At 42.0% G+C, this 25,191-nt stretch overlaps 1 protein-coding gene across 11 annotated transcripts in view; it reads right to left on the bottom strand.

Annotated features, from left to right (window-relative positions):
- The window catches only part of DST (dystonin), a 299,556-nt gene that overhangs the window by 180,481 nt on the left and 93,884 nt on the right, over positions 1–25,191 (bottom strand). For 10 of the 11 annotated variants that reach the window (XM_082218107.1, XM_082218116.1, XM_082218117.1 and 7 more), the window contains 2 exons: positions 22,043–22,135; positions 7,857–8,023 (listed from right to left, as the gene is read on the bottom strand). In XM_082218107.1, the coding sequence (XP_082074233.1) occupies positions 7,857–8,023; positions 22,043–22,135 (260 nt within the window). Of the gene's footprint in view, positions 1–7,856; positions 8,024–14,357; positions 15,281–22,042; positions 22,136–25,191 lie in introns of those variants that run through there. The other variant, XM_082218113.1, reaches the window with a different exon arrangement.

Below are 25,191 nucleotides of genomic sequence, written 5' to 3'. Positions count from 1 at the left end.
GACTTTCTCCTTCATATCTTCACATTCACTAAACACAACGGGAAAGATCCAGCTAATCCTTTCTCTAGAAAATATTATTATGTACAGGATTCACCTAATGAGCCCCATCAACAGAAGCCCTGTGCAAGGACTTCCACTTGAACAATGGGGCTTTCCCCCTCCTCTCCCCCCAAATTGGCGGGGGTGTGCACGGTGGAGGCAGAATAATCCCTAGAAAAACACAAGGGGAGAGAAGAGAGGGGAATGTTCCATTTGGCAAGCTCAAATGCTTGCTCAGAGAGAATAACTGGAAGAGCGTGATGTAGAATTCCATCCATATAATCCATCCACGTTGCCTTGAAAGCAGAGTTGAATGGGAAGCACATTCCAGCTTCTAGTACCTGCTTGGAAACTAAGGGCCACTGGGAGGCTGCATCCCATGCCTTGTATAAACAACACTGCAGCAAGTGCAAGGCCAACCTGGCCCCATCCATCGGGCAGAGAAAGGAGCAGCTTCTCCCTGCCTGCCTGTTGCTCTGGGGCTGCAAAACTAAAGGAAGACAATGCTCTAGCAAAGCTATATAGGCCAAAGGACTAAGGACTGCTGCTGCTGCGTGTGCTCTCTTTGGCTTTGTTTGTTTTTGTATTATTACAACCTGCTGTTTGTACTGTAATTCACATTGAGAATCATTTGATTGATTGGCAGGGTGTGTTTACTCAGAGTAAGTAAATAAATAATGAAAAATCTTATCAACAAAGTGCTCTCAAAATTCTAACCCCCAGTTTAGATCTCTCACCAACTGTTCACACATACAGCAACATAAGGGTTGGAAGATGGTGACAAAATAAGTTTGCTTAAGGTGGTAGTAAAGAAATCTCAGCACTCTTCAAATCCAAATTTTTGCACTGATGGGCACAGTATCTTATCACTGTGAAGTTAAAAAACCACTTGGACAATTAGGCAATGACTGCCTTGAAAAGGAAATATAGCAAAGCTTTCCCATGCTAAGAAAAAGGGAGTCATGTAATCAAAGAGCTAAATGAACTTCTTTTTTTTTAAAAGTAACACTGGAACTGAAGGAATGTAACCACCAGGATTTATTCCTTCTAAGCCTTGTCCCCAGCTAGGGATGAATGAATAAATTAACATTAGTGGATAAGTAAAATTAATTAATAACTTCCAACAGGTATTGGCAGATGAAAATGATGGATATTTCGGAGCTGGCTGATCTGACCGGAAGAGTCTGTGACCAGAAGGGGGAGGAGTACCAGGAAGAATGGACGAAATTTAAAGACTATTTAGTTAAATATGTTAAGTTAAATTAATTAGAGATGCTTGCAAAAAAACAGATAGGCTTAGGATTGAAATGGGTAATGTGATGAATTAATATGTTTAGTGTGGAATTTGAAAGAAAGAAAGATGTTAAGTGATTAAGTTAATTTTATAAGAATATTGGTTTTGGAAAACTGTTAGAATGATATCCACTGAAATTCAACCAGGGGGATACGAGGAAGTCATTTAACAATGTTACTAAGTTTGGCTTAAATATGGTTGAGATTTATGTTTGTTTATTTGTTTGTTTAAAAAAAAATGGAAAATAAAAAAATGGGGGGGAAAACCAACTTCCAACAGGTATTTGAGCTATACAGCTACTGCGCTTTAAGAAAAGGGGATGTCTCCAAATGTTCTCCACCTAAAGGGTAGTGGGCATCTTCCCAAAATTCCACAATGCAGCACCAGAAGGAAAGAGCTGCCACTTTGGCAAGGCAATGCACCCTAATCCCTCTTCAAAGTACTAAATGAACCTAGCTTAATAAGATCTGAAAGAATCAGAGGCATGGCACAGGCCACCCTAATATAATATTTTGCTTGTGCTTAAGCCGAAGAAACATTAGAATGAAACGGCCTGCACAATTATTAATAAAGTTGCAGACACCTTAGCATTCTGAAATGTAGCATGATCCAACCGAAGTTAAACATGTGTAGCGATTGCTGGCTTATGCTCCATTTCTTTAAGTGTAAATATATAAAGCGACTTAGTGCTAAGATCCACTATGAAAAAGTATGCCTGTGGAGTACATTAAAGACATTTGAATCAACCTGGAAGCTTAGTTCCCTTTCTCAGTCGGAAAATCCTTAGTATTGAGCGCTCCATTGTAGCCAAGACATGTAGGGTCCTCACAAAACGTCTCTATTCAATAAAATGAGGCTTACCACGTTCCTTCCTTCTCCCCCTCTTAGTAGAGCTTTTATTTTCCCTTCAAAAGATAAGGCAATGGTAAGCTATTCTTTAGAAAATGGCAAGCAGAAACTAGCAATTGCAAAAAAATAAAATAAAAAATCTTTTGTCTTCCTTTCAAACGTATCTCATAGCAATCCAAGGCTTGACACTTAGTAATGTTTTGTTTCTTTCTGATTTGTAGCTGGAGGCAGTCAACAAGTTGCGGCAGATGTTGGCATCACCGCTTCTCCTATCCTCAAGGAATGCACTCAAGTTAGATCCTGATCGCCTGCAACATGTTTTAACATCACTATGGTACGGCGTGTGCCAGCATTTGTCCTGCAGCCTGGCATGAAACAGAAGTTCTAAACCAAAGCTCTGCTGCGTATGACTGGTTTGCCTTGAAGGAGGGTTCAGACTTTTGAAAACTTTCCCCACCTAGAATTCTTTTCCTGTTCTTCTGCCACATTTGTAAACATCTGGGAGCTCACATGGCTGTGTCTGCTGCATGAAATCATCTGCAGGGCTAAATTTCTGCTTCTGCATGTGGCCTTTTGTTGGCTTCTCTTCCTGTTCTTTGCAGGGAGGGCTACTGTTCCACACCTCCCCATACCGATAAAGCTTTTAAATAGCCCATTCAAGTCAAAGGAAACCTTCCCAGGCCCTGAATTGGTCTCTTAACATTCCCTTTCTAATATAATCGTAAACCTATCCTTGCATCTGTTCAGAGATGCAGCCAGTAAATATCTTTACCATTTATTTGCCCTTCTGGGTAATAATTCCCAACCTTTTCAATATCCTTCCTATAATGTTGTGCCAAGAACAGTACACAATAGTCCAGGTGCGCTCTTCACTAATGTCTCTGTTATAGGAGCAATTTTCCTGTGCACACCTCCTCCCCAAGTTTCTGTCCTCCTGGCTGCTACCAGATAATCCAATTTATTGGCATTCACCAGATTGTATGAAATGAGTGAGCAGCAGGAAAATAAAGTGGGGAAACGCATGTTGAATGAACAAGACAAAGGACCCTTTTATAGTTACGTCTCACATATGCACCTTTGCAATGTACACAAAACATCTTGACCTCTGCTGCCCAAGGACTCCTTAGTGCCCACGCACAATTTAAATGCAGTCTAAATATGCATTTGCTTGCGTTGTGTCCTCCTTAGCCTTGCCTCTCCCCATCTCTTCCCTCTCTGCTGGTTTATGTCTCTCACTGTGACCTTCTCACTCAACTTCTGATGTGTGCCTTAATGTAGGTTATAGGCATGGCTGTTTGAGATCCATGTGAATCTGTATCACAAGGCAACTGCTCAGTTACCTGGGGTGGTGAAATGAGCATGAACTAACACAAGAGGGAGACAGCACTTAGAAAGCAAGTACAGATTATTTATTCATATGTGCAGTTAGTGGAAAGAAAGCAACAAAAAACAAACACTCTCCTAGATCTTCTTGAGAAGCATGTGTCATGAAGACCCCAAAAAGATATTCTACTTCAGACACATGGAACTGGCAGACACAATTCTTGTACAAAGTTGTTGAAGAATTACACAATAAAGAACCATTATTTTATTAGTCAATAATCCTTATAACATGTGAACAACAAAAACCACAACAACAAAAAACACTTGTAGGTCTATAAACAACTGAGAAGCTTCTCCGTCTTTGTCCTTTTCGCTCATTCTCACACTACTTTTTCGAATTCCACTCCCAAAGCAAACCTCCTTGATTCACTGACTTGGAATGCTGCTGTCTATTACATGCAGCTTCCTCCCCAACACGCCAAAAAGGCTAAGTAATGCATTATACATGAAAACAAGGAGGGACTGAAAGATCTGTCTCTGGAGCCTATTGTCTGTTGGACTCTGGGAACCAGAGGCCTAACACATTTACACATGGATATTCTAGGGCTGCAAATTCTAACAGCACCACTGTGTCCCACTATCCCAGAGACAGACCTCAATGCCCCTAATTACCGTATTTTTCGCACCATAGGGCGCACCGGACCATAGGGCGCACCCAGTTTTTAGGGGGGGAATTCAAGAAAAAAAATATTTTCCCCCCCCCGCAGCCCCAAAGAGCAGCGTACAGGCTGCACACAACCTCTCCCTGCCGGAGGGGATGCGTGCAGCTATGGATCAAGCCAAGGTAGCGAGCGGGATGGATCCCGCTCGCTGTTTTGGCTTCCCCTAGCCCCGTGCAGTCTCTCCCTCCCGGGAGAGGCTGCGTGGGGCTAAAGAATCCATAGCCCCATGCAGCCTCTCCTTGGCAGAGGGGCTGCGCGCAGCTATGGAGGAAGCCAAGGCAGCGAACGGGATGGATCCCGCTCGCTGTTTTGGCTTCCCCTTTAGCTCCGTGCAGCCTCTCCTTGGCGGAGGGGCTGCACAGGGCTTTCCTGGCTTTACTGGGAGGTGGGGGGATTCCCTCACCTCTCCCAAAAGCCCGCAGAAGCCGTGCAAACCCTTTAAAGGGATCGCGGCTTCTCCTGCCTTTTGTGAGAGGTGAGGAAATTCCCCCACCTCCCGCAAAACCGGCAGAAGCCGCGCGCCTTTTAAAAGGGCTGCACGGCTTCTCCTGGGAGGCGGGGGGATTCCCCCACCTCCCGCAAAACTGGAAGCAGCCGTGCGCCTTTTAAAAGGGCTGCACGGCTTCTCCTGGGAGGCGGGGGGATTCCCCCACCTCCCGCAAAACTGGAAGCAGCCGTGCGCCTTTTAAAAGGGCTGCACGGCTTCTCCTGGGAGGCGGGGGGATTCCCCCACCTCCCGCAAAACTGGAAGCAGCCGTGCGCCTTTTAAAAGGGCTGCACGGCTTCTCCTGGGAGGCGGGGGGATTCCCCCACCTCCCGCAAAACTGGCAGAAGCTGTGCGCCTTTTAAAAGGGCTGCACGGCTTCTCCTGGGAGGCGGGGGGATTCCACCACCTCCCGCAAAACCGGCAGAAGCCGCGCGCCTTTTAAAAGGGCTGCACGGCTTCTCCTGGCTTTCCTGGGAGGCGGGATGATTCCCCCGCCTCCCGCAAAACCGGCAGAAGCCGCGCGCCTTTTAAAAGGGCTGCACGGCTTCTCCTGGCTTTCCTGGGAGGTGGGAGAAGGGACTGATGCCGCCAGTCAGTCCCTTCTCCCTCCTGTTGAAAAGCCCGCAAGAGCGCACGGAGCTTGTGTGCGGCTCTTGGGGGCTTTTCCCGCCTGCTTCCCCCCTGCATTCGTTCCATAGGACGCACACACATTTTCCCTTGCTTTTTAGGAGGGAAAAAGTGCGTCCTATGGTGCGAAAAATACGGTACTATGACACTTGTTCCAGTTGGCTGCCACATCTTGTAGCTCCTTTGAAGAAGGAAAACCAGCCAAGAACTCCAGAACTCGGGGACTTGTAGTTCATCACATGTTACACAGGGTAAGACACCTCTCTCAGTCTCTCAAAGTATAGCTAGAGTTTATTGTACAATCACTCTCCCTGCTTCACTCCTCTGGTTCTAACACAGGGATCAGCAACCTTTTTCAGCCGTGGGCCGGTCCACCGTCCATCAGACCATATGGTGTGCTGGACTATATTTTGAAAAAAATAATGAACCAATTCCTATGCCCCACAAATAACCCAGAGATGCATTTTAAATAAAAGCACACATTCTACTCATGTAAAAACATGCTGATTCCCGGACCATCCGTGGGCCGGATTGAGAAGGTGATTGGGCTGCATCCAGCGCACGGGCCTTAGACTGCCTACCCGTGTTCTAACACCATTTCTGATTGGCTGCTACATACCTCAAAAGATCTTGCAAGATCAGGACAACTCCACACAGACACTGGAATACTAGTACAGTGGTACCTCGGGTTATATACGCTTCAGGTTACATACGCCTCAGGTTACAGACTCCGCTAACCCAGAAATAGTACCTCGGGTTAAGAACTTTGCTTCAGGATGAGAACAGAAATCGTGCTCCAGCGGTGCAGCGGCAGGCCCCATTAGCTAAAGTGGTGCTTCAGGTTAAGAACAGTTCCAGGTTAAGAACAATTCCACGTTAAGAACGGTCCTCCGGAACGAATTAAGTACTTAACCTGAGGTACCACTGTATGCATAAACATCCCCAAGCAACCCCAACTGTTTTCCTTTTGGTGACTTCCCATTGTTGGCAACCCAGTTCCAACATTGCTGGGTCCAACGTATCTTTCATTTAATACTTATGTAACCCATATGTAGCTGTTTTTCATATTCTATCGTTCAAATCCATCTATAATTGTCCTGTTTCTGGAGCAGCAGAGTATGGAAGTCTTGCAGTTCTCCAAACCACTATGTTCCACTGCCGTGTTTACAAGAGGCAGACAGGAAGTAACATAGGCATCCACACAAGCTGACACCTTTAACCTATCCTGCTCCTTCTACACATGATAGCAACATAAAGCACATACTCATTCAGTTCCTCATGCTGGGCAGGCTACCGGTATCTTAAAATTTCTCTCTTCTGGGAACATGATCTCTGTTAGATCCTGTCATCGGATGAGGAAACAGCAACTAAGTTCAGCGCTGCAAGGGAATGTTCTTTTCCCATAAGCTGTGTTATTCCTGTCTCTCTCATATATATAGAAAGAGAGAGCGCATCTAGGCAACCCAAATTCTGTGCTGAGAAAAACAAAATCGCTGATCAGAGAAAGCATATTGCATAGTTTCTCTTCATGATTGATTTTTCATTTCACATAATTTGCCTTGGCTTTACTAGATCAGGAGCGGCAAGGAACTTTCCAATGCACATATGCCCCATTGTACCCAACTATGGACCATACTCTCAGTCTGTTTTCTGGATTCCAAGATTTCCACAGATATTTAACAAGCATTTTCAAGCATATCTTCAACGGGCAGAAAGTTTTAAAAGTAAAAACTGAGTTTTTTGAGAAATAAACTTCTGTGCCCAATGCCATATTATGTTGTTGTTTTCCTGCAGTCCCTACAGAAACAAAATCTTGTATCTACAGTGGTGCCTCGCAAGACGAAATTAATTCGTTCCGCAAGTTTTTTTGTCTTGCAGTTTTTTTTCGTCTTGCGAAGCACAGTGTCGGAAAAGTTTTGGAAAAGCTTCAAAAATCACCAAAGTCTTCAAAAACCTCAAAAAAGGCTACCACACCGTGTGCTATGAGTTTCTCCTCGAAGTCAAGTCGCAACTGTATTAACGGTTTTAAGAAAAAGGAAACAAACTTGCAAGACGTTTCCGTCTTGCAAAGGAAGCCCATAGGGAAAATCGTCTTGCGAAGCAACTCAAAAAACCAAAACCCCTTTCGTTTTGCGAGTTTTCCGTCTTGCGAGGCATTCGTCTTGCGAGGTACCACTGTATCTATTCCTTGGCTATTATAAAGCTACATGAGTGCTCTTTTTGTCAGCAGTTTGGACAACTATATCAAGGCCCAGGAAGTCTGATTTCCCAGGCAGTCTGAGCCTAAGGTATGCCTCCTCCAATGCTTAAGAAGCTGACCATCCCTGGTTTAGAAGGAACAGCATTGTCCAATCAGCTGTGAAGCAAGCAGTCAAAAAACTGTAGTACTCCAACCAACAGAAAGCAGCAGGACACATATTGTAAGAGATAGGGCCTTTGATACATACGGTCTTATTTTTTACTCAGGTTATTTCCATAAGCACTCTTTACAACATCTAAACAAGTGTGTGCTTACCTGTATTTATGAATGATGGCATTAAATAATTTCCCATCTCGCCAGCAGGTAGTGAAATTTTCACAACGAATACCAGCATAACCCTCAGTTGTCTGCTGTGTCCACAGGAGCAATCTCTCTTTAGCAGACATGTCCTCTGACTCTCCAGTAACATGGATGTCAGAAATCTGTATCAAAATAAAATAAAAACAGCCAAATTAAAATAAGTTAAGATCACTATTAAGAATGCCATCAAATATCAGTAGCGCCTCAAACCCTCCCCCACCCCATCTCATTATGGGCCATCATTATTATGGGGTGGGGTGGGGGGTGGGGAGTTCAATCACAGCCCTGGCTCTTTTGGGCAAAGTCCCAAAGTGGCACGGATAACTTGGCATGAATCCCAGCTCCACTAATTCAAGCATGTCCCTGGGTGGCCTCTCCCATCACAAGTGCACGGAACCGAGTCTGACGCCTCCACACAGGAAGTACAGGACATTACAGAGTGGTGGGGGGCACAATAAAATCCTTCTCCAAGGATCCTAAATTTAAAAGAGGGCAATGAAGAGAAACGAAACAGAGCATAATAGCAAACAACGGATGGCCAACTGAAGAAGATAACAAGGGACGCACTCAGCAAGGGATCCTGTATGAGGCAATGGGAGTAGAAATGGGACAACCTTATCAATAAGTAAAAAGGAAATGGCTGATCAAGCTTAGGTAGCAATTTTCTTGAAATTTTCTGTTTAAGAAACTAGAATCGGCCAGTGCCACCATCAAGGTTTTCACTGAACCTTCAGAGGGCAGCTGGGAAAATCCCATTAATTTCTAGATGGCTGGAACTCTGGAACCAGTGATACTCAGATGCACAGCTGAGTGCACATAATGCACGTGGGGATTGCTTGTTTGAAAATGAAAGCACATCAAAGTATTTCAGTAAGTGGAAGGCCAACAGGTCGGGGGGGGGGGTAGCATAAGCACCTTCTCTCTGATGCGTTGTCTTTACAAATGCATAGAAAATTTGAATTAGGTGGCTGCTTGTTCATGAGAAATGCCTTCTCCCACTCCCTGCTTCCCCTCACAAATTGTATTTTGAAGTGCACAGTACACAGAAGAACTGTCAGGAACAGCACATTTGGACCTGGCTGTAGGTCTGGAAGCCAGTTTTTCACACTCCTAGCAAGGCCCCATTCAAAGGAAGACAGCTATGCAGACTGCAAGGCCTATGCTGGTCTCATGCCTGGCCCTGTCAGCCACGTGAACCACTGGAAATTGAAACATCAATCCCAACTCCCCAAATTAGAGGCGTGTCGACATGATCTCTCTCCCTTAAGAAGCTACTTTGTTCTGGTACATTTAAGGGCAATTATGCCAAGTATCTTTCCTAGTCGTCTCAGTTTCTATGCATGACAAAATATCCAGATCCATAATATACAGCAAATAAAACATGCGCCATGTTATTTGGGAGAGTTTATTAAAATGCTGGTGTCAACCAGAAGGGCCAGGTGTGCATTTTGGTGGGGAGGAGAACCACCCTAAATTTTCTTCTGTTAATTTTTCTTAATTTTCTTTAAATTATGCTCCCCCCCCCCGCACCCCACTTAAAATGTTATGGACTATTTCAAGCATGGAAGGAAGTGCAGAGTAATTTTTACAGCACAGGAGATTGCAAGTGGACTCTAGACCTTTAGCCCACAGTTTCAACAACTGTGTATATCGGAAACAGCACTTCAGATTCTGTTCCCCATAAGTGACTATTTGCAGGCAGCAGAACAATCTCCAAGTGTCAGTTATATCCATGATGACTCATGCAAATGGCATGTACCAGCTAGGATACAAAACCATGAACAAAGTCCTATTTTAAACTGCAGTTGCTAAATGCTCTTGTTTTCAGCTCAACTGAAGATCTGAAATGAGTATGTGAGTTACAATTGTTCTCACTTATATACCTACGCACGCACACACATATCGCAAAACACCATTTGCAGAAGTATTGATATGGTCAAGAAAATGACTTAACAATAAAATAAAATCCTGGTTTAAGGAATAAGCTAAGGGTTTTGTTTTTTTTATTTGACAACTCTAGAGCCCCAACCTTACTTCAGCTCCTATCTCCACAGTTTTAGCAACATATAGAGAAGAAAATTGGATAAATGTAAATGGCCCGCCAGAAATTCCGTGTGGTGTTAGGGTCTCAGACTGGGCGACTATGAAGGCAGGCTCAGACATTTTATTCCCTAACACCATCAAAGCACTTTGCAGGCAGAGGAAAACTGCCAGCCTAATCTCTGCTTCCCTAAAGTGCCACCTCTGCAGATGGCGAGCAGGATCAGATGACATGAGGCATCGATAAGCTCCCACCTGGCCTCAAATTATAGCTGTTGTCTCTAGCCTGGCTCCTCAGCAATTTGTCTGAACAACTTATCACTCAGTGCAGCTTGAGATGCTACAGAGTGCCTAGGAGCATTGCCTGAGTCTGTCTGTCTGACAACCTTACAATGCGGCTCAAATGAAAGTGGGGGACAGGGAGTGGTTTGAATAATGAAATATCATGAATTAGAAATGCTGTTTTAGAAACTTTCAGGATCAGAAAACCAAATTTCAAAGAATTACTTGTTTATATTAATGGGCCCATTTAAGATAAAAATGATAATTTCAAAAGCTAGATGCACATCACTACAGTTAGAAAAACAAAATAACTATTGTTAACTCATTAAAACCAATAATTGCTATTCATAGCTTTAAAGCAGGTAATCCCTTGCAACTCACTAATAAGTAATTATCACATAGAGATTCAGTAATCAGCATAAGTTCATTCTCTTTATATAGAATTGAAGTGAGAAGATTACTGAAAAGAACCAAAAAGTATACAGCAAAATCATATTTCTCAAACTTTAGGGCTGCAATCCTATATACACTGATCCAGGAGCCATCCCTATTGAACACAGAGGAATTTAACCTCTGAGTAAATAAATATGCATAGGATCGTGCTGCAGGATCAGGAGCTCTTCAATGAACATGTTATTTCCCTTGAAACCAAAAGTGAAACATTTTATTACCTGTGTGGCTACAGATTTATTAATGGGTCCTTAGCCTGCAAAAGTGGACACGGATTTGCATATGACACAAAGCACACGGACATGTTATGCAAACCTGTGTCCACTTTTGAGAGTTGGCAGGAGGGCCCAATCCTCAGACAGTGAAGTGAGCCCTAAAAATCCTGAGGAAACCTGCTTCTGGGTTGCACACACACACACACACTTTTCTACACATAGACCTCCGGGGAAACATTTCTACCCCAGTCTTCTTCCTGACACCTGAGAATTTCTTTTCTCTTCTTGCTGGACAAAGAAACACGTAACCCTGTGAAGCCCAAACAGCCAGACACAGGTTTTCTACCTCAGTGAGGCAACAGAGTAGATGCAAAATGGGGGAAGACCCACACTACACCAGGTTGAGGGAAGCCATGACCCTTTCCCTTCTCCATCTTATTTCTTTGCGCTAGGCTCCAGGCCAAGCTTGGAGGTGTGCGGAGAAGAGATAAATTGGGCATGTCTTTTTTGCTTCCTTTCTGATTCCTGACACCAGAACAAAATTCACAGTGGAAGGGAGAGGAGGGAAGCAAATCTGTCCATCAAGGATTTAACAGATATTGGTTAGTCATACTATAACATTTAAAAAAAAAAATAATGTCCCTACTTTTGGTCTGAGCTAAATCCCTCCCCTCTCCAACTCCTTAAATTCAAAAGTAATAATAAAAGTGTAAATTAATTCTGCTGTTGGTGTGTCCTTTTTTCTTTCTTTTTTGCCTCATTCTTTATTCATTCAGATAACCAGAGGCCTAACGTACTCAGCAGCTTGGCCTGACAGCAAACTGAAAAGGAAACCAGCTTGTCTGTAATAGTATAATGCCTTATAAGCTACTTCAAGTAATCAGACTTTTCACATGAAAATCTAGAGTGCATGTGACTATATTTGTGATCATGAGGCTAGCAGATACAACCCAAAGGTTTGCGTAAAGGGCTCTCTTCAGTAGTGCCACATATTTGCCTTTAACACCTTATATCAACAGCAATAATCAGCCAATTTTATACTCTGCCCTGGATTATGTATTCTGAGGCAGGAGGGCAAACAGAGACACCCTTTCCTCATTTGCAATAAAGTGCTGTGTATGCTGATAACAGAAGCTGACGTGATTCTACAATCACTCAGAGATAGTCTGAATATAGGTTAAGCCGGGCAATAAATGTATGAGAGCCAACCTGAATGTTATTAAAGAGGCACTGGTTGCTACTGCAAACCCTAGCTAGAATTTGAGGCAGGGTTCAGCTCCAACTGGAACCTGCTGACAATGCTAATGGTTCATGCCTGGTGAAGCTCCACATGCTTCTGATCAATGTACAGTGGTACCTCGAGTTACAAACACCCCAGGTTACAAACGCTTCAGGTTACAAACTCCGCTAACCTGGAAGAGTTACCTCCGGAACAGACCTCCGGAACGAATTAAATTTGTAACTAGAGGTACCACCTTGCCACTTCACACACAATACTAAGCCATGGCTAACTAAACTATAGCTTATTAAACGATGTCTTGGTGTTATGTATAAACTCTTCCCACTGGCTTAACTACGGCTTGTTTACTGCCAACAAACCATGATTTGAAGCCATGGTTTGTTGCTGGCTTATTATCCTTGGGTTGTTTTAACTATGGCTTGGTGTTATATGCAAACCCAACACCCTTTCTTCACTACGGTACCGGACAGTCAACGAACTACAAAGGCATGAGACAAAAGGAGCTGGGAAACTAAACAAACTTCAGAGAAACAAGCCATGGTTTGTGTAATCATCTGTGGGACTACTTGGAATAATTTAAGATTTGCTAAACAAATCACAGCTTATGTGTGAACCAGACCACTGAATTATTATGGCCCGGTCACAAATGCCTGGGACTAAGAGCTAGAGTTTTCTATATCAGAGGACTCGGGACAGCTGCAAATTGAGCAGTTCTTCTATTTAATAAATAAATAAAACAAGATCATGTTTGCTAAGATCAGCTCTCCTACAAAAACAATAAGACAAAAGCCTTTTTGAAGAGCGGAAACACCCAGCAGGAGAAGTGGGTCCATGAGCTTTCAGCAAAGAAAGAATCAGAGCTGCAGAAAGCTGGGAAGTTGAATGGGAGCAAACAGTGGAACTGAGGCAGGAGGCCCCAAAGCCATGAGCTCCACCACTGTGTCCACACATTCCCAAACTCCCTGCCATCTTGTCCCTATCCCTCCTAGTATGTGGCACCAACACCACATTTGGGAGCCTATTGCTGTGGTTCACACACCGCGTCAGCGGCTCTTGCCAAGGGCAGGGTGGATTCAAGAAAGAGGACAGCACCATCAGTGGGCTAAGGTGCCAGAATCTAAGGATGAAGGTGTAAGAGAAATGAAGGAACCTGAGTTAGGGAAGGAGGAGAAAAGGAGCTGAAAATGGAAAGTGTCAAGGGGGGAAAGGGGGCAAGCTGGGGGGGGGAGAGATCCATGATTTGGGTAAAGGAAAAGTTATACAGTATGAGCAAGGGAGAAATTGATAGCCAAGTGAAATTTGGAGGAGTGAGGAATGGATCATGGATCAAAAATCCAAGGCAACATGGAGGCCAAAGAGTAATACAGGTGTAGACAGAGGATTTCACAAACCAAACTGAATGAACCAGACACCTTATGTGGCTAAACATCTCTCATTTTAAATTAACAAAGATTTATGCCTTTATGAATCCATAGGTCCTAGTGATTTTGAAAAACGAAACAGAAAATACTAATTATTAATAATGGGTTTAGGTAGATTGTAGCTTACAAAAAATATACGTATACATCAGTGTGTACATTAACCAGCGGCAGAGCCAGCTTGTTTCTCAGTTCAAGAACAGGGGGCATTTCACTCATTCAAATTATATCCAGTTGAATGGTTACATGTTGTATCCTTAACACAGCGTTCCATGTGGAATCAAGAAGCACAGTAATGTAAAAAGTGGCAAGTTCCCACCTTAGATATCCGAGCCATGAATTGAATGTACCTCTTAGATCCCGCCTATTTACGATAGCAAGCCCTGCCCATTATCACTATCGCTAGGGCTAGCCTTATGGAAATGATGACAGCAACATAGTCTGCGGATACACACTGGAGAACGGCCGTATGTTGCAGCTTATTTGGCGCCTTACTCAAAATGTTATATCCAGTAGACAAACTGGATGGCAAAAATTAACTGAAACACATGCTAGGTACAACGGGTACAAACATTTTAAAATTAACTCTTCTGAAAAATCATTCATTTGGGGGGGTCTGTGTTTTTTATTTTAATTTATAAAGTTATTTTTCAATGCAAGAGCAGCTAACCTCAAAACCCGCAGGCGTTCAGCAACAGTTATTGAAATAGTTATGAAATACCCAGCATGCAAAAATCAAATATTGCTCAAGGATTTTAATATATATATTTTTGGAAAACTATATACTATTCTAGCGCTACGGTATATTTACCTTGCTCCTGTTTGGTAAAATGCTATGAGCTTCATTTTCCTGGGAAAGAGGCAGAGACACGGATTTCGGAAATCCTTGCTGCAGGTGGGTTTGATTTTGAAGTTTAGCCGGATGCCGGTTATAACTGTTTTCCCATTTGGGGGAATCACCAGCGATTCCAGAAAGAGCCTTGGATAGTGCATTTTCTTCATACTGCTTGTTTAGCACACAATTTGAGCCAGATTCCTTTTCAGAATTTACTCCCCTGTTTTTCTGGAATGTTAATTCTCCTTGGATCCCGTTGTGAGAAGATTTCTTGTCCTGTGTGCTGCAACTGGGCTTGCGTTTTTTGGGACTCTTTTCCAGATCTTCAGTTAACAGTCTCTCTTTTTCTTCAGACTTACTAGCTCTTCTGCCTTTAGCACAAGCACCATTCCCACTGCTTGAATCACAGCTTGCCCCACTCACCAGTTTTGCTTTAACAAGATCAGCGTTAACATCGGTACTCACAGTCAGATCAGTTCTGTCCAGCAGAGCCTTCTGTATAACGGACTCATGAATTGCCAGCTCCCCGGGATGAGTTGCTGTTGCTGTCTCTTTAGAACGATTTGCTTTGAATTGAATTTTCCCCTCATTTTCCTTAATCTTCTCTGGCTCTCTCTCATCTTCAGCTTGTTTCCTTCTTGATTTCCTCCTGAAGTATTTTCTTCCAGGGGAATGTTTTGCAGGACTTAAGGGAGCTCTGGCTGGATCCAAACACGGTTCGTCTTTGTCAGCCCTCACACATCCACAGACATTCCCCATCTGGCTCAGAGTGTATCAAAGCCACACAGACTCTGTAATTTTACTAAGTTTACATGAGCAGAAATCATTTTCAGACTGAGCTAAAACCTCCAGCTTATATCCCTAATATCTTTCAGGCTGAACTCCCGGTCCTCAGGACGTAGCCATTTTGCTTATGAGAAATGCATACGCAATAAATGTTGTGGCATTGTGCCCAGGCCGGGCCTGTGTCTGATTAGACACCGAGGCTTATTTCTGGACACCAATCCTCTTAAGCAAACATCACTGCCTCAGCATTAAACTGTAATGCCGATGGCCTTTTTGCACCGATGACATAGCATCTATCAGAAACAGAAAAGCCTTGTGCAGATGTGACTTTATATGCCTGACAACTGAAAGAGAAAGTAATACAATAAAACAAAGCCCTAAACCAACACTACAGATACAGAGTCAACACCAACAAGGCAAGAAATATGTTCCTTTCGAAGTCAGTTTTTAAAAATCTGGTTACGAATAATACACAGGAAAATATAAGATTATTCTTTCCAGGTCAATGCTCCAGACTAACTAACTACTAAGAAAATACCAGAAATTAATAGACTTTAAAAATTGACCATGGTCCAAGCACCTGCAAGTGAGAGCAACATGTCCCATAAAGTGATATTTAGTTGGAGATCTTTGAATAGCAGGAAGAGCAAAGAAAACGAAAACACAGTGGGTGAATTTATGTAGAAAGCTATGAATAAAATTCTTGCAAACTGGGGATTACTTGGTACTAGGGTATAATCTTATAAGCTTCTTTGGTTTCAGCAAGAAAGTTTTTGTTTTCTCTCCTCCAATGAGTCTATATATTTATATTTTTTACAATTCTACCTAGAATTACAAAGCAACCTTAACTATGTCTACTCAGAAGTAAGACTTACTGAATTCATTGGGGCTTTCTCTGAGATGAGTGGGGTCAGAACCGCAGCCTTAATTATTGGCAGCAGGAATTAAGATGTGCCACACATTGTTGCAGCAAACAAGTCCCTGTATGGAATCCCATGTGAATCCTGAGTGGCCATTGCTAGCCATTTGATTTGGGGCTTACACCACAAAGTCCTCCTCTTTGGACTGAACAGTGGTGTTCCCAACCACAAGCCGTGCTCGCTGTGGATTTTTTGGTCAAGTTAATTTGCTGCAGATACAGGCAGGAAAAGCTAGAGGTAGCAATGTGGAATTGGCCACAGTACCTTTAGGTCAGGTATGAGGTACCTTTAGTCCTCCAGATGTTGCTGAACTAAAACTCCCACCATCTCTGGCTATTGGTCATCTTGCCGGAGCTGATAGCACTTGTAGCTCAGTAACTTCTGCAGAGTCAAAGGTTTCCACAGCTCCTTAGGGCAAACAAACATGGTACCCCAGGTACTACTTAAAGTTTGCTGCATGACTGCTTCCTCCCTGTGGTGAGCCAATCATGGCCAGGCACTCAGTGCCAGGTGTAACTCTCACTTGCCCCATGTCTTGCCTTATAACTTAAGTGTGTTCTCTGAGCAAGTCTCTCTCCATGCTACCAGTATTTTGTACCATGAAATGCGATTTCCCACTATCATGTAAGGAAGAAGGCTTCCAAGTTTCACCATCACCTAGCCTGTGTCATTTTAATCAGTCCACCTCAGGGGAAAAGTGAAGGCCCAGAACAAACGCTGGCTTGAGGCCTTCCTGGGCACGTCTGCTATTCCATCTAAAATCATTAATGCGAGGTGACATCATGATGCGGTAAAGACAAGTCTGCCAGAAACACTCAGTTATCTCCTACGGTGTGCCATTACATCATTTTGCAATCATTCCACAAGGGAAGCGGGAAAAGATTTAATACTATGGCAGACCCCACACACTACACACTTTCTTAAGCAGGTAAGCAGAAGAGCTTATTTTTTGCATTTATATCCCACCATTTTCGCCAAGGAGTACATGGTTCACCCTTCCCCTCCTTAGTTAATCCCTACAATAACCTTGATAGGTTAAGAGGATGTGACTGGCCCAAGGTCACCCCGTGAACTTCATGACTGAGTGGGGATTTTAACCCTGATCTCCCAGGTCCTGGTCTGACAATACACCACACTGGCTTCCTAGAACATTTGGCTCACACAAGAATTTGCTATAGTCGTTTTTTATCACAAGCTCCTGCGTGTGCTGCAGCAGCTGAAGCATTGATGGAATGGAGCTGCTTGCCAGGTATGTACTTTCATTAACTGCTGCACATGCAGTTAACCCAATCTTAACCTGGCTGTGAAATTCAGCTGAAAAGACCAAGTGTGAACATTTTATCCACAACGAGGGGGGCATATCAGACAAAGTAATCAATTTTTTTTAATGGATAAATATAAAAAAGAGAACATGGCCTTTAAAAGCTCTCTTATTACAAATGACAGTCCATAATATATCTAATAGGAACCACAAAGAAAAGGGTAACTGTTTACCTCCTATAGCTACGGATTAAATTGCTGACATTAAATAACTCCGTGTTTAGATCTCCGAGAGGATCAGTCATTGACCTCTTGCCTGCCGGTTTTAAATCATGAGCAGATTAAAAGCTGGAGAAAGGTTTCAATGTCTGGAGACAGTCCAGAGGTATGCTTCAGAGGAAGATGTTTCTGCCCAACCACATGCTGCTACACAGCCAGTAGCAGGCCCTAACAAGAGAATAAGCTTTTAAGAGCCCTGCTGCACTAATGGTGTGGTACTCCTTTCCCAGGCTCAACATCTTTTGTATTCCCAAGATAAAACACTCACTTAATGTGCAGGAAAGCCAGTCGGTTCTGCTTTAAGGGATTAATTCCTGCAGCATCAAGCATTTACAGGTGAAGCAGTGGTGGAAAATGTCTCTCTCCACTGCAGGGGGGCTCCATGAACATTTTACTGAGATGAAATATTTACATCTTGAGCATGTGGTAGCTTGTACACATGCTCTCTTGGGGAAATAAACAGAAGAGCTACCCTTGAAAAGACACATTGCTTCTCAGAAGCAACTAAATGAAATTTGTAGTGGACTTTGTGCTCAAAAGGAGGTTTGAGTACCCCACATTACAGCATGAACTTAGTTTTGTGATGTTGGTGGTTGTGTGGACAAAGCTACACCTTAACTGTTGTGATGTGGGCCTGGCTCAAAAAAACAAAAAACCCTCAATATTTTGTTAGTGACTTCTGCAATAAATAAATAACTGCATAAGTATATTATGGTGATTTGGAAAGGAGGGGGGGGACAGGGTTATGTTTCACCACATACAACATGAGTAGATAATGGATCAAAATAATGTTTATCCTAATTCATTATGCTGTTGTTATTATTATGATTAATTGCTCTGAAGATGTAGCTTCTTCAGCTTAGGACAAATACCTACATACATTTTTTTAAAAAACCCGTTTTAACTCCATTTTGGTTCATAACGAAATAAGTAAATAAAAGAAAAAATAAAGGAAAATGAACAGGACAGCCTAACAAACAAAAAACTAATTCCAGTTTATATAATGCCAAATGCTTGCTGAAACAAAGGGTGTGGGGGGTTGGGTTTGTTTGTTGTTTTTGTCACCTCACAGGTTTTTGCCACAAAAACTGAGGGAGCCAAATGGGCCTTGCCTCCCTTCAGAAGACATCCTATAGCTTAGGATGGCTTTCTCCAGTCTGATGCCCTGTAGATGCCTTGAACTAAAACTCCCATCAGCCCCAGCCTGCATGGCCACATGGTCAAGGATTGTGGGAGTTGTAGTTCAAGCATGTGGAGGAGATCAGGTTGGGGAATGCTGAATTTGGATTTAAAACATCAATAATACAAGAGAAGGTTCTAATACTGCAGGGAAAGCAGAAACACAATTCAATCTGTTGTAATTAAATGAGGCTTTCAGATTCCAAAGGTCATTTAGGGTGTGTGACATCCATAAGTCCATATATACGTTATCAGAGAAGCATCATTGAAAGCAAAAGTACTACAGTATTTAACTCTCATGCAATATTTGAATGAGCTCATGCATAGTAACACTGTTTTTCAATCATAAGCAACTGTAACTAGGAAGGAGGTACTTTAGTGGCTTTGCTAGCATGCTGAAAACACACACAAGTTGGCTTACTGATAGTAAAATAATTCATAAGCTGCTCATGAGTGAGTGGAATCCAGGTGGGAATTAGAATCATCAATTAAAATCCAAATGGTCCCCAAAAGCAGCAATGATACAGGAACAATCGCTCAGGATAAATTCATGCACTTCCTACCGATTTCCGTTCCATAAACCTTTCACTATTTGCACATCTAACTATTCCTGCTTAGATTTTGTAATCAGGAATATATGTAAGTTCTCCAACTAGGTACTGCTTTTGAGATTTCTAAATCGAAGTACAAATAAATGCGAACAGCATAGCTTTAAATGCTCTGCCTATTCTTAAATGGCAGATAACATTTAAAATTCTGCACCACAGTTCCTAACGACATGGTATTTATGGTAAATGGTGATTAAGAATCACATAGCCACAGAATTTACAAACAAAATGCAACTCTCAGGCACTGAAGTCAAGAAACAACAATACCAGTGTTGCATACCGTAAGAACCAGAAGGATACATTACAGAAATTCTTTAAGTACAGTCAGTGCCATAATTCTAGTGCCATCTAGCGTGATCAACCATAACTAACACACTCAACATTTACAACAAGAAATAACAGCTCTTTTATAAACAACAACTGCTGAGCACACTTGTAATATGCTGTAGAAGGTATTAAAAGTTCAAATAAAGACAGAATAACTAGACGTAAGACAAACTGCTTAAAATAAACTGCATGAAATAAAGCTGGACAGGACTTTATTGGCTTAAGTACAAGAGCTCTAGCTGAAATGGCTTCAGGGTTTTCAAAGAAACACTTCACAGCCATTCAGAAAAATCTTATTTACCCTCCTTGCAGGAGATGAGTTGCCAATTAAACAAAATTTGTAATCAACAGAGTTCAAGTTGATAAATACCCAATATTCCAGCACATTCTATTCTTTTTAAACAAGTTTCTTTTTATTATTGATTTTTATTTTTAAAAAATATTGTTTGGCAAAAAAGCAGTAATAACGCCTTCACTTTCAACTCATAGTGTTCTTCATAAACATTATGCAGTTGGAGGGAAAGGGAGGGGAGGGGGAGAGAGAGGGTAGCGATCTCTCATTCTATTGCATAGAATTTGTGGAGGGTTCTATGTTTTGACAACACAAATAATTTACTGTGGTGAGTATATCCTTTCAACGATCACAAGAAGCAGGTACAGGAGAGGGACTTTCTTTGGAGTGTTTCTAGGACGAAGGTGAAACTGTAAAGCTCCCTTGTTATTTTTGTTATTGTTATGTTGTTATATTATATTGTTATTTGTTATATTTATAGTTCTGAAATGTTGCTTTTTTATATGTTGTTATAGTTGCTACTATGTAGTTTTGCTACGTTCTTAGGAAATTCTTTTTGCACTGTTTGATTTTGAAATACCGTATTTTTTCCTAAATTTTTGAAGTTTAAAATAAGGGGTCGTCTTATACACAGATAGTGCATAGTGCATTTTTTTATTTTGAGTCCCCAAAAATAGGGGGCGTCTTATACACGGGGGTGTCTTATACATGGAAAAATACGGTATATTGCTCCCTTTGTCGCAAACTGCTTTAAACATGATTTGTATGGGAAAGCGGCATACAAATAAAATGAATGGACTATGATAGCAATGTCTTACAGCAAATGCAACTGACCTGTAGAAAGGACACTGTGAACTGAAAACAGAGACATTAAATTTTCAAACACATGATGGAAATGACATCCACAATGGGGAAGGGTGTTCCAGAAGGATCTAGGGCAGAAGACACAAGATCTACCCACTCTGGAAGAATGGCAGATGAAGGTGATTGACTATATGGAACTGGCGGAAATGACTGGCAGAATCCGAGACCAGGGAGAAGAGTCGGTGGAAGAAGATTGGAAGAAATTTAAAGACTATTTACAGAAATATTGTAAAATTAATGAATGTTAGAATGATGTTGGATAGAAACTAAGTGGTTTTTAGCTGTAATACTATAAGGGAATATGAAAAATGGATTACTAATAGGTAAAAATTTAATGTTACAATATTTTAAGATTAAAGATTAGGATAAATAAAGAGGGGAAAGATTTGCTGAACCAACAAACTGAATTGGAATACAAAAAAGGGAGGCGTGAGGAGGTCCGGGAAACAAGCTAATGAAAAATAAGTACCGGAAAGATTGAGTTGTTTTTAATTACTTTTATTTTGTATTTTTCTTTTTTCTATTTTTATTTTGTAATATTTTTAAAATCTTAATAAATATCTTATAAAAAAAACAGAAGGATCCAGGGCAGACATAGGCAAACTTGGCCCTCCAAATTTTGGGGGGACTACAATTCCCATTATCCCTGACCACTGGTCCTGTTAGCTAGGGATTATGGGAGTTGTAGTCCCAAAACATCTCGAGGGCCAAGTTTGCCTATGCCTAGTCTAGCGCAGAGCTTTCCAAACTTTTCATGTTGGTGACACACTTTTTAGACATGCATCATATCATGACACAGTAATCTGGTTACTAGCAAACAGGGAGTTAAACTTACTAACCCCTTTTCAGCCCTGGGAAGAGTGCGGGGAGCGTTCGTGCAACACTTCTGCACACTGCAACCGCCACACTAACATGTCGCGACGCAGAGTTTGGAAAGCTCTGGTCTACTAGGGAATAGACCCCACTACTGCCTGTTTCCTCCTGGGGCTTCAAGGTAAGTTACTGAAGGAGGCGCAACAGTAGTAGCACCCACAGAATTGCATCCATTTAAATGCTGCCAACACCCCTATCCAATCACATCTGACAAGGGCCGCCAGGGCTAGAGTTTCAAATTGGAAGTGCACTGAAACTGACTAGTCATCTTACCTGAAAGTGCAAAATTATGGTCCATATCAATCCCAAAGTCAATTTGGGATTCCCGTCCGTAATGTCATCGTTTCTAATGTTCACCAGTTTCACCTGTCGAGAGGAGGAAAAGAACTATAAGAACATAGGATGAGCCTGCTGGATCAGATCTAGGGCCCATTAGTCCCACATTCGTTTTCACAGGGGCCAACCAGATGGAAAACAGGCAAGCAGGACTTGAGCGCAAGAGCACGCTTACTCCCTGAGGTTTCCAGAAACCTTGCTGTGGAGGCAGAACATAGTTGTTACTGCTAGTAGACAGTTAAATAACTGGAGAGGAAAACATTCATTCTGACTCTTCTGCGTGATCGCAATAAAGAATACAGTGGTACCTCAGGTTAAGTACTTAATTCGTTCCAGAGGTCCGTACTTAACCTGAAACTGTTCTTAACCTGAAGCTAATGGGGCCTCCTGCTGCTGCCGCGCAGCCAAAGCATGATTTCTGTTCTCATCCTGAAGCAAAGTTCTTAACTTGAAGCACTATTTCTGGGTTAGCGGAGTCTGTAACCTGAAGCGTATGTAACCTGAAGCGTATGTAACCTGAGGTACCACTGTACTTGCATTCTCAATAACTTTAATAATAAACATAGTGGGCTGCATCTCCAATTTTGGTTTCTCCTCTTGATGCTTTTCAGGCAAAGCAAAAGATTGCCTCTCTGTGTCTGAGTACAGGAGGAAACACTCTTCTGCCAATTTCTGTTCAAGCTTAGATGGCTAAGAAGGAATGGACAGTCTTCCTCACACAAAAAGCATGGAGAAATAGCAAAGAGAAAACATGGAGGATCTTGGATTCTGTCCAGGATCACATGACATTAGGCTTTCCTGGGCTACAGCTACTTCCCCTACTCTATACTGGGAAGAGTTTAGCTGCATAAAAAAGCCTGTAAGGGAGAGCCTGGCCAATTAAAACAAAAGAAAGCAAATTGCATTAATATTTACACTAGTAGCACCACCAGCAGCAGTAATATTTTTATTATACTAACAGCTCTTCAACTATTCAAAAAGCAGCACACACACTGACTATTTAACAATATTATAGTCCTGCAGTTTTGGAGTAAACTTCAGTTGTATTTGCGACTTCTATATCTCCTAATTTATGCAATATGGGAGCCCTATTATAATGCTGCTGTCACACAATTATTTGCTTATTAAGTTAGAATAAGAATACTTTGATTAAAGAGAGGTATGTGGTGCTTATCCTGATAAAAACGTATTTGGGGATATTGTTTAGCAACCAATTAAACTCAAGTGTCCTGTTGTTTTCCGACCTGTTCATATTATTAAAACTACATTTCACAAGAAATATACTCTACACTTAAAGCAATTAAGCAAGATGGAAAGCCTAATTATAAATCTCCAAGATGTAAAAGAAGTTGTTCTTTTCTAACAAAATGGTGCAATATATTTTGCTATGGGGTTTTCTACCTAAAGAAAAGGGGAGGGAGGCTGCAGTACATGAAATGAAGAGAAGAGAAAACCCTCAAAGATCCCTAGAAATTAATAGGTCTATAAAGGTATGGATACGATTTAAGTAAATTTTTAAAAGCCAAACAATTACTTAGCACAAACATGTGGGTTCCTGGAAAGAAGATTGTGCCTCTTCACTCCTCCTCCAGTCCAGCTGCTGCTTTACTGTTATGAGTTAAGGCTCAGGCATCCCCATACTCGGCCCTCCAGATGTTTTGGGACTACAACTCCCATCATCCCTAGCTAACAGGACCAGTGGTCAGGGATGATGGGAATTGTAGTCCCAAAACAGCTGGCGGGCCAAGTTTGGGGATGCTTGAGTTAAGCCGTGGTTTGACTTAGTAGTACATCAAACCCTGGCTCTAGAGAAATCACAAGCTGAAACCAAAGTTTTCTAGGGTAGGTTTGAGGAACCTTTGGTCCTCCAGATGTTGCTACGATGCCCATCATCCCTTCTCTATGAGCTAAGACTGTTGGGATGATTAGAGTTGAAGTTCAGTAACATCTGGAGGGCTACAGGTTCCTAACGACTGTTCTAAGATTCATAGCAGAGTGGCAGCAGCAGAACCAGAGGAAAAAGCACATTTGGAGCAGGTAACCAACAAATTGTGTATCCAATTTTTTGCAGCCAAAATAAGATCAGATGCTAGCTAGGGGTTGATGGATCAGTTTATAGCCAGCCTGTGTCAATTAATGCATGTATTCATTCATAAATCCATTCTATCCCAATTCTACATTAATTTGCAGATTTTAAAAAATACTGCATGAAATTTCACTGAAACATTAAATATTATTCTTTCACAAATTACAGGTTCATAAAAGTAATTTATTTTAAAATATGTTTTTTATTTACATTTTTGGTGCATTTTTTGAGCTGAGAGCCGCAGAATAAAACTTACAGTGAAAAATCAAAGCAACAACTCCATTCTGATGCACACATTAGTTTGGGAGATGCCAATCAGGTCAGCTCACATTATTTTGCCAATAATGAATTCCTCAAGCCTCCCTAGATGTAGCCCTAACACGTAAGAATGCAGCTGCTTAAATCTTCTATATCACAAATGCAGGGCCCAGGTCATAACTGTTTCTATTACTGGAAGCAGTCCCTATTGCTGGCCCACTTATTCCATCTGGTTTTGACCTTCATCGGTCCCCATCAGAGCTGCCAGAGCACAGGTAGTGATGGGTTGCAATGGGGAAAGATGTGGATGAAATGAATACATAGCAAGACTCGTCTGTAGGCTGTGTTCTAGCACAAATGGTGCAATCCACTGGGAACGATGCATGGACATGTCTCATCTTTCTGCCTCGAGATCTGATGGGCACAAGTATGTTAAATCAATCAGAATGCTGGTGTACTGATATACTTTCTCTCTCCCCCCCCCCAGGGGACATGCAATTTAGGAACATTAGCAGCTTCGATTTTCTTGTGCTTCGGCAGAGGGGGGGAAATTGGAAAGCCAGGTGAGTGTATCTGTTGACTTGGAGAGATGAATACTGTAGTTCATGAGATTTATTTATTTTTAAAGATATATACTCTTCTATTTCTTAGGATCTGCCAATGAGTGTATCAATCAACCCCACTTCTCTGGTTGAGTCCAAATAACATGGCTAAGAAATCTTATTTTTTTAAACCAACAAAC

Source organism: Podarcis vaucheri (assembly GCF_965113315.1).
Source record: "Podarcis vaucheri genome assembly, chromosome: 3".
Classification (NCBI taxonomy): Eukaryota; Metazoa; Chordata; class Lepidosauria; order Squamata; family Lacertidae; genus Podarcis; species Podarcis vaucheri.
Note: the sequence above shows the minus strand (reverse complement) of the source record. Positions and strands in the feature narration are given on the sequence as shown.